The sequence below is a fragment of the Echinops telfairi genome, unplaced genomic scaffold (assembly GCF_000313985.2).
Source record: "Echinops telfairi isolate 266 unplaced genomic scaffold, ASM31398v2 ScPeMD7_5;HRSCAF=22, whole genome shotgun sequence".
NCBI lineage: Eukaryota > Metazoa > Chordata > Mammalia > Afrosoricida > Tenrecidae > Echinops > Echinops telfairi.
In genome coordinates, this window is record NW_022103901.1 from 5,997,218 (window position 1) to 6,006,298 (window position 9,081).

General features: G+C 56.4%; 1 protein-coding gene across 1 annotated transcript in view; it reads left to right on the forward strand.

Moving 5' to 3' along the window:
- The window catches only part of LOC101654926 (S-adenosyl-L-methionine-dependent tRNA 4-demethylwyosine synthase TYW1), an 82,568-nt gene that overhangs the window by 9,868 nt on the left and 63,619 nt on the right, over window positions 1-9,081 (forward strand). Inside the window, exons 6-8 of the mRNA XM_045284522.1 lie at window positions 38-137; window positions 1,012-1,154; window positions 5,496-5,613. Coding sequence (XP_045140457.1) covers window positions 38-137; window positions 1,012-1,154; window positions 5,496-5,613 — 361 coding nt within the window. The remainder of the gene's footprint in view (window positions 1-37; window positions 138-1,011; window positions 1,155-5,495; window positions 5,614-9,081) is intronic.

Here is a 9,081-nt window from a genome sequence, read left to right on the forward strand (position 1 = left end):
CCGTCTATTGCAGCTCCCTGACCCCTTTCGTCCTCAGCACACCTCCTCCTCCTTCAGAGACCCCAGGTCCCCTGAAGCTCCCATCTCAGTCCTGTCCTGTGCCGTGGTCTACACACCCCGCCACTTGGCGTCACTCGGTCAGCATTGGCGTCCAACTCTGGTGTTGGTCCCTTCCTTCCTCCCTCCCTCCCTCCCTCCCTCCCTCATTCCCATCAGTCTTGCTTGGTGAGTCCCCGGGTGGGTGGTGTCTGCTGCACCCACCAGCTCCCTGGCTACGGCCCTTTCTCGGGCTCCTCCCTCCACGACCAGGACTCAGTCGTGCAAACTCTTGGTGGCCCCGGTACCAAACCCGAATCCTAGCTGCTTGCCTGCCCAGTGCCTGCGCTCCTGCCATCGCCTGGGTCTCATGTGGCATCTGGACATTCCAACAGCCTGCCTGCCCTTCTGCGTCCCCGTCTGTCACTGTTCCACGGAGCCCTGGTGGCTCTGTGGTGGACATGCTGGTCGGCAGTTCAAACGCTCCAGCCACGCCTGGGAAGGGATCTGAGGCGGAACGCCGGAAAGGAGAAAGTCTTGGGAGATCTCGCTGTCCTGTGGGGTTGTGCCGGCGTCGCCTCCATGGCGGGGGTGGGGGCCTAGTTGCGGCTCTCACTGTCTGACCCCTGCTCCCTGCCCCGTGTCATCAGCAGAACCCATCTTTTAATCCCACTGCTCAAGGAATCACCCTTGTCTTTTCAGAAGAACCAGTGCCTTTTCTTCCCCAGGGTCCTGGTCTCCTGGGCTTGTCTCCCTGCAGGGATCCACAGTCCCAGCAGCCGCAAACCCCCAGACTCCCTGCCCCGGAGTCAGTGCTGCCTGTGTGACCTGCAGGACAGGGCAGAACTGCCCCGTGTGTGAGTTCCCGAGTCTGCAGCTGTTGGTGGCAGGAGAGAGCCCCGCCGCAGGGTGGCATGGCAGGCGCTCCTTAGCAGACGGGGAGCTCGCACACTTGCTTTGCTTCCTGGCACACAGTGATGGCAGCTGCCCTGTCCCAGCAGGAGGGGCGCCTGGAGAGCTGCAGTGAGGAGAGTGACCCCGACGACCCCCCGAGCCTCAGTCCTGTCGTCGACGTCGAGGACCTGGGCCACATCGTGGGCCGCGTGAAGAAAGGAAAGGTATCGTTACCGTGGGAAGCGCTTCCTCCTGCCAAGAGCCCTTTGGATATTGGTGACATCGTCCTCGGGCTGTCCTGGTCACACGTTTCAGGAACCCACCCAGTGTGATGGCTAGGACCCCTGGGGGAGTACTGCCAATCACAAGGTTGGCAGTTTGAAACCACCAGCTGCTCCCAGGAGAAAGACGCGGCTTTCTGCTGTAAAGAGAGCAACAGCCTCGGAATCCCACAGGCACTCTGCCTCCTCCTGCAGGGTGGTTGGGACTTGGAGTCACCTGGGTGGCAGGGAGTTTGGTGTGGTGTGGTGCTGGCCAGCTGGTGAGGGTAGCTGCTCCGGATGGTTTGTGGACTATCTATGGCTCTCAGGCCAAACATTCCCACCCCTGCTCTGAGGGACTGAGGGCTCTCTGGAGAAACGGCTGCTCGGGGTGGAGAAGGGGGATTTACAGAGCAGGGAGCAAGGGGGCCCTCAGAATCTGATGGAGTCAAGGTAGAGGGACCCAGGAGGGACTTACACATCGAATTACGAAAAAGAAAGGAAGGGAACATCTTTGTATTGCTCAAAAAGCAAGGTAAAGGTCAGGCTAATACCTTTACAGGTGGCTTCCAGGCCTGCTAGATGGGAAAATTCCTTTGCAGTCCCCAGGGTAATAATTGATTAAAATGAGCGGTGGGTGGAATTCCGAGGGGAACAATAGGTACTCACCTGGCTTCAAAAATAAAACAAACTCCCTGCTATACAGTCGATTTCAACTCACAGTGACCCTGTAGGACAGGGTAAACCTCCCCTGTGGGATTCTGGCTGTGAATCTTTATGGGAGCAGACAGCCTCCTCTTTCTTCCATGGAGCGGCTGATGGTTTTGAACTGCTGACCTTGCACTTTGCAGCCCAAGCCATAATCCTAGAAACACTACCACTTAGACCTGCATCAAAGCAAAACAGAGCATCCCAAAGCTTATAATTCACTGAGCGATCTTAAGCAGAGAAATGCACCCTGTCAGAACAGGGGGCTCAGATGGCTCTTACCTGTGCCAGGCAGTCACCTCTGGCAGCCTCGTTAGCAGTTGAACTTGACCTTGTATCTCCTGGCTTGTGGTAGCAAGAAGTACGTGACGACTGGGCAGTGTGTGTGTGTCACAACCGTTCACTGAATCTAGCCGGGGAAACAGCACGTCGTGTTCAGTCAAGGGCACAGTCTGAGGCAGGTGGGAAGGAGCCCTGGGCTCAGCATTGGGCCACCAACTGAGAGGTCGGCGGTTTGAACCCGCCAGCTGCTGGGAGGGATCCCCTTCCATCAAGACGGAGTCTCAGAAACCCTGTGGAGCAGCTCTACTCTGTCCCACGGGGCCTGAATGGACTCCCCCGCAGTGGGTGCTGATGAGACACGTCGCTCTTAATGCACTCCTAGTAGATGTCAGTGGTGAAAATGTCCCCAAATGGGATAGATTTCAAAGTCTGAAACTCCCGATTGTTGACGTACAGGAAGCTGATCTAGGTGGGTCTCTGGACTTTCCCCAGGGCAGGAGAAGTGGGAGAGAAGTTTTGGGGAAATTTGCAGGTGTTCCGTTCTTGGCCGTTTCCTCTTGTGGCTGGCCACTAGCGGGCGGCCGAGAAAAAAGTGAGCCACCCACCTTTCCGCTCTAGAGCTAGGCCCCCAACCCCTACCCAACCCCGAAATAAAACCAAACTCACTCACTGCCATCGAGTCAGGACTGCCTCATAGTGACCCATATACAGGACAGGGTAGAACTGCCCTTGGTGGTCTCAAACTCCTGACCTTGCGCTAAGCAACCCAATGCATAAGCACCCCACCACCGGGGCTCCTGGGCAGAGCTAGAGAGGAAGACAAGGCTGTCCGCCTGTACCCCTGAAGACGGACAGCCTCGGGAGTGCTCTGAGGCAGCCCCACTCTGCCCAGCTGGTCGCTGTGAGTCAGAACCGCCCTCGGTGTTGTTATTAACCCAGGTGGCCTCACCTTGTGCGTCTGCAGGCAAGTGGTTTTCCTCCTCCGCTTTGGCTGCCTCATCTGCAAACCGGGCGGGGGAGGGAGGGGAGGACAGTCACGTGATTGTTGTCAGGGGGGTCAATCGAAACGTCTTTGTCGCCAGTTATAGGTGTGGTGTTGTGGGCCACTCTGACGCTCAGCTCCCCTTGAGGGTAGAGTCCAGTGGCCCCCAGGGCTTCCCAGGCTGTCATTCTTCAGGGCCACATGGCTGGGTCTTCTCTCCAGCTGAGTTGCTGGTGGCTTTGAGCCGAGCGAGCCAACTGCTACACTGGCATTGTTTACGACGCCTTCAAACAGGCGTAGGCTTGGCCCCACTCGGATGCCATCAGGGAGTCCTGCCTCGTCCTCCACGGAGGCTCTCCCACAGTGACTTTAGGGCGGCAGAGATCTGGAAGCAGGAAGAGAGCCCCAAGAGCAGAGAGCAGGAGGGAAGCGCTGGGAGTCGGGGTTGGGGTACCAGGCTGCAGTGTTGCATGGGCATCAGCGTGGGCATTGGCGTGGGCATCAGCACCAGCAGGAATGAGGGGGTGACGTCCTGACTTCACAGAGGGCAGGGGTATGTGTGCGAGGATCCGACTCCATAGCAGCGTTGCCCAAGACCTCATCTTACGGGGCCTTTCTTACCCCCTCCACCCTCACCAGTCCTACACCAGCTGCCCGTCCCACAGGGCACTCTGCTTTCCCACGGGCGTCAGCGGTTCCCTGCAGGGGCACACAGCACACAGGCCATCATCACAGCAATGGGGCGAATACCATTCAGACAAGACCGTTCATTGGTGGGTGGGCCTGCAGGCTGGCCTCTCTCTGCTGTGCGGGCTTCCAGACATGCGCCCCATTGGCTTTTGCCCTGCTCTTGAAGTCATGTCTACAGAACTCGTTTAGTGCTGCCCAGAAATGCCCAAAGGATATGCCACCCCATCATGAGCTTCGGCCCAAAGATGCTCAGCTCCAGCTCCCTGGGTCAGTAATCCAGCCTTTCCCAGTTAAGTGCCCAGAGCACTCCACTCTGCAAACCAGCACTCGGCTGTTCTTGCTCCGGGGCTGGGAGCTCAACCACTCCGTCTCGTGCTCTGGCTCTTTGCTACTGCTGCTGCTCTGGTACCACCGCCGTCTCTTGGAGCAAGAAAGGTCGATGGGCAGGGGCTTTGGAGTCCAGAGGACACTACCCTGCCTCTTCTCTTTGGCTATTGCTGGTCCTGAGAACCCACCTCTCCGTTCCTGACGTGGATGTTGCTTACCTGGCAGATGGCAGTCACATGTCCTCTGTGGACACTCCTTCCCACCGCCTCCCACCCACATCCAGCAGGACAGGGTCCTATGGTGGGACTCTGGCTGGCAGACTCATGTTTCACACTGCACCGCACTGCACCGCACCACACAGGGTCAGGGGCTTCCAATGCTCATGTCTCCAAGATCGCCAGGCCTTTCTTTGGAATCACCTCCTGGTAGATTCCAGCTGCCAACCTTTAAGTCAGTAGCCTGTCATGTCATCCATCTGCCCCACCCAGGACCCCTTGGGGCTGTGAGGGGACGTGAACTACAGCAGAAAGCTGGGGGAGGGTCCTGCAGGCCTTCCCTGTCAATTGATGGGTGGGAACTATATAAAAAACCCCCACTAAGCCTCCATTGCTAAGGGAGTGATGCTGCCTCACAGCGACCCTCTGGGACGGGGTGGAACTGCCCCTGTGGGTCCCCCAGCCCCCACATCTTGACGGGAGCAGACCTCCTCATCTTCCTCCTGCAGAGCAGCTGGGGGGGTCTCCACCTGCTGACCTTGCGCCTAGGAGCCCAGCTCAACCCAGGAGGCCCTGGGGTGCAAAGGACGAAGCCCTTGACTACCCGCCGTAAAAGGTTGGCCGTTCAAACTCACCCTGAGGTGCCTCAGAAGACCTGGTAATCCCCAAATGCAGCTTCGTGGGTTCAAACACAGACCTCGTGCTTACTGACTACTCTGCCAGGCTCCGTCCGCAGCCCTAGCCCGGCTGTAGTCGCCAGGCCTAGGAGTGTCTGTCAGTCACCCGTGAGGCGCTGTGGGACATCATCACAGGGTGCCTGCTCCAAGCAGGGGGCATTTTTGTTCCTTCCAGAAAAGGAAAACGGAAATCCAGAGGAAATAAGTAACTTGCCAAGGCTTGGCAGTTATCTGTGCTCCAGGTTGGGAAGATGTGCTGATCACCTAGACAGAGGGGGCTGTTGCTGTGTGTTCTGTGGGCAGGTGTGTCTGATTATGAGTGACGTGTGTCTTTTACAGGTGAGCCTGTCTGGTTGGTCCTCAATCGCTCTGGGAGCCCGGGGTTCAGTTACTTCAGGACCCCATTGGCTTTGCTTTCCTTCAGAAAGACAAGGAGCCGTTGGAAGGGAGCAGCCATGTGCTGGGCCGCACTGGGCAGCCGGAGGACCTGGAGAGACGAGCGATGATCACGCCCGCCCTGCGGGAAGCCCTCACGAAGCAAGGTGAGCCCCCTCAGGAGCTAAGAGTGCTCTGCCTGAACGCCTGTGAGCGGTGGCCGGAGGTGCCCTGTAACAGAATGATACGCTGCCCGGTCTGAGCCCGGGGCTGCAGCCACTGTGTCCATCCGACTTGGTGAACATGCTCATCTCTGTCCTTGTCCCTCTGCTTATAAACTGAAATTGACTCGATGACGGTGAGTTTTTAGAGAGTGCTAGTCTACCAAGCAGGCTGTCTTTCTTCCGGGACTGGCCTCTCTTGCTCATGTGTCTCGCCACCCTTTCCTGTAAGGAGCATTCTGGCTGCACTTCTTCCAGGACAGACTTGTTTGTTCTCTTGGCAGTGCGTGGTGCTTGTGAATGTTCTTCACACCAGCAACGCCCTTCAAAGGCATCGGTGCTTCTTCCGTCTTCCTTGTTTGCTGTCCAACTTTCACAGGCACAGGAGGAGACCAAGGCGCACCTTAGTCCTTCCTCAAAATGACATTCTGTTCCCTAGCAATTACAGGAGGCCTTTTGCAGCAGATTTACCCAGCGCAAGATGCACTAGGCCGGTCGATTTCCTGAGAGCTGCTGCCGCGCCGCCATGGGGGTCGGTGATGGAAGGTGGCTGGTTTGAGCCCTCGCTGCTCCGATGGCAGTCAGCTTCCAGCTGTGGAAACCCTCTGGAAGGATCTGCTCTCTCCACGGGGCTGCTACAAGTTGGGACTGACTCGCCGGCAGTGGGTTAAACTTTGGCTTGTTGAATGAGGTAAACCATCAGGCTGTATTGCGTGCCACATACCTCTTGGGGTGTCCAGTCTGGCTAGTCAGAACAGGCACTGTCCCTAGCTCACTGTGCCTGGTAAGACGCAGCGCCCCCTCATCCTCTGTACCTCTTCTCTGCAGGTGAATTGCTTTTTTTTGGTGGGGAGCTGGGGTGGCTCTGCAGGGCTCCTGGCTCCTCCTCTGGGAAGCTACCCCCTACTGCCCAGCCGCCTGTGTCTTCCTGGAACTCGGGGCTTGCTTAGGCAGAGGGTCCTCCTGCTCCCCGGCCCGGGACCTTCCCTGGCCGTCACAGGGCTCTCCCTGCAGCTCCCTGTCTCTCGGGGGTGACTCTTGTAGATGCTTGAGCTTTCATATCTTGAAACTGTCCCTGGTGTATTTTGTCCACTTGGTGCTTCAGGGGAGGGTCAGTCCTCACGCCAGGCAGGACCTCACCCCAGTGAGCAGGGACCTGGCCCGAGGTCTCCAGCATAGCACCCTGCCACCTTCCTGGGTGCCCCTGCAGCTCTGTGCACCCTGGACTGAGACCACCTGTAACCCTGTGGAACCTGGAAGAGAGAGAGAGAGAGAGAGAATGAGCTAGCTGACGAGCAGTCATTTTGTATGGAAAACATCAGGAATCCAAAAGAAGTGTTAGCATGTTGTCCGGGAGGCTGCGTGTCTTTGTGTGTTTAATTGTGGTAAAAATATACATAAGAAAACATTCGCCATGGTAACGGGTTTCTCCGCACCTACAATTCAGAGACGTTGATGGCAGCCCTCAAGTTGCTTAGCCCTTCTTGTCAGCCTTTTCCACATCTCCCACCACCATGAGTATAACCTCAAAGCCCCCTAAGCAAGCTTCCTACACCCCTTCCTTTCCCTTCTCAGCCACCTCTGGTGATCAGGGATGATGTTTGGTTTCTATGTATCTTAAAAAAAAATTTTAAACAGCTTTATTAGCATGGAGTTCACATATACAATTCAATGGCTTAATCCAATTAAAGAGTTGCATGTAGTCACCGCAATAAATTTTAGAACACTTTTTTTTCCCATTGGGGGTTCATTCAGCTCTTAGAGTAATCCATACATCCCTTGTATCAGTTGCATTTGCACATACGCTTCCACCATCATTTTCAAAGCATTTTCTCTCTACTCGAGCCCATGGAAATGTTAGGGTTCTTGGGTGAGAAATGCCTCCGTCCTTGGCATCGCACGAGATACAATTCACACCAAAGCCTGGGTTGTGATCCAAGTGGTTGTTTATAAAGGATAGAAGCCGACTCTGGCGTTATGGTAAACTGAACACAGGCACCCTATGGTACTGCACACCCACACGTGTCGTGTCGGCCTGAGTCCAGGAAACCGCAGCACGGCCCAGGAGCAGCTGGAAAAGAGGGTGGGGGCTCCCGATCCCGGCTTTCAGGGCCCTCTGCTGAGAGGCCTGGTTGAAGGTACTGGTTGACCCCCATTGGCTGGAATTAAGCCCCCTGGCCTAGATTGGGGCCTTCCCAAGTGTACTGGCTTGTGGGCTCAATGGTCTGAATTTGCATGCAACAACCTTTAGCCTTTATGCAAAAAACCTCCTGTAGGGGTGCCTTGGCATAGAGGGACCACTCCCTGTCAGGCCAGTAGCTGTATCAGGAACACTTGTTTCTTCTGCTCCTTGTAGGAGCTACGCTTTTGCCCCAACCTCCCCTGCACGCATCTGCTTCTTTCACAGCTGAGAGAGCTACGGGCTTTGTCCTCCGGTGGCTCACCCCTCTCGTTCACTGTGACCTTGCCCGGTTTCCTTCGTGTGGTGGCACGAGTCAGGACTTCATTTCTCTTCATGGCCGGGGAGCATCCCATTGTGGGCCCATCACATGGTGTCTGTCCATGGTCTGCTGATGGACACACGGCTAGCTCCCACCTCTTTCTGGGCCACGGTGGAAAGGACTGTGGTGAACACCGGCACATTGGCTTCTGTTTGCCTTCTCGCCTTCACGTCTCCTGGGTCTGTTGCCTGGCGCAGGATGTCTCGCTCACGGGATAGATCTGCATTCAAGCTCTTTCTTTCCCCTTTCTGAAACCTTTGGTCTACCGTAACAAACACCCGGTGAATCGCTCCTGCAAGTGTAAGTCAGCGACATTGAGGACATTCTTGCAGCTGTGCTGCTGTTCTCCTGGGCTCGCGGCTCCGGAAGGCTCTTTCCTAATCTTTCAGGTTGCCGTTGTCACTTGTGTTCGAGGCAGATAGTCCCTCATCTCTGGGGCCCACTGCCCGAGGCAGACACGGTTCACTGTGGGAGCTGCGCTTAACTCTGTTGGGTTTGCAGACGACTGCGGGGGTTGTTGCTGGTTTATGTTTTACAGTTGATCTCAGGGGCTCCTTCAGCCGCCTTGTCTCCAGGAAGTCTCCAGCCCGTGAATGTCTGAAATTCGATTTGGTATCCCTGCCCTTCTGATCGGGGTTCTTCTGTGGAGGTTTTGATCAGTGTTCAGCTGGCCACCACTCGGTGCGCCTGTTGTCTAGGCGAAGGAGGCAGGCTTTTATGGGCCAGCTTTCCGTCTGACCCTCTGTCCCTCTGCTCCGGGTGAGCAAAGACCAATTGTTGCGCCTCAGATGGGCCCTGGCAAGCTTTTAAGACCCCAGGCGCTTGGTGATGAGCCAGGAGGTAGAACAGAAGCAGTGGCCATGCCATTGGGCTCATGAACTGGGATGTCCCCGAAATCGTGACCCTCCGCTTC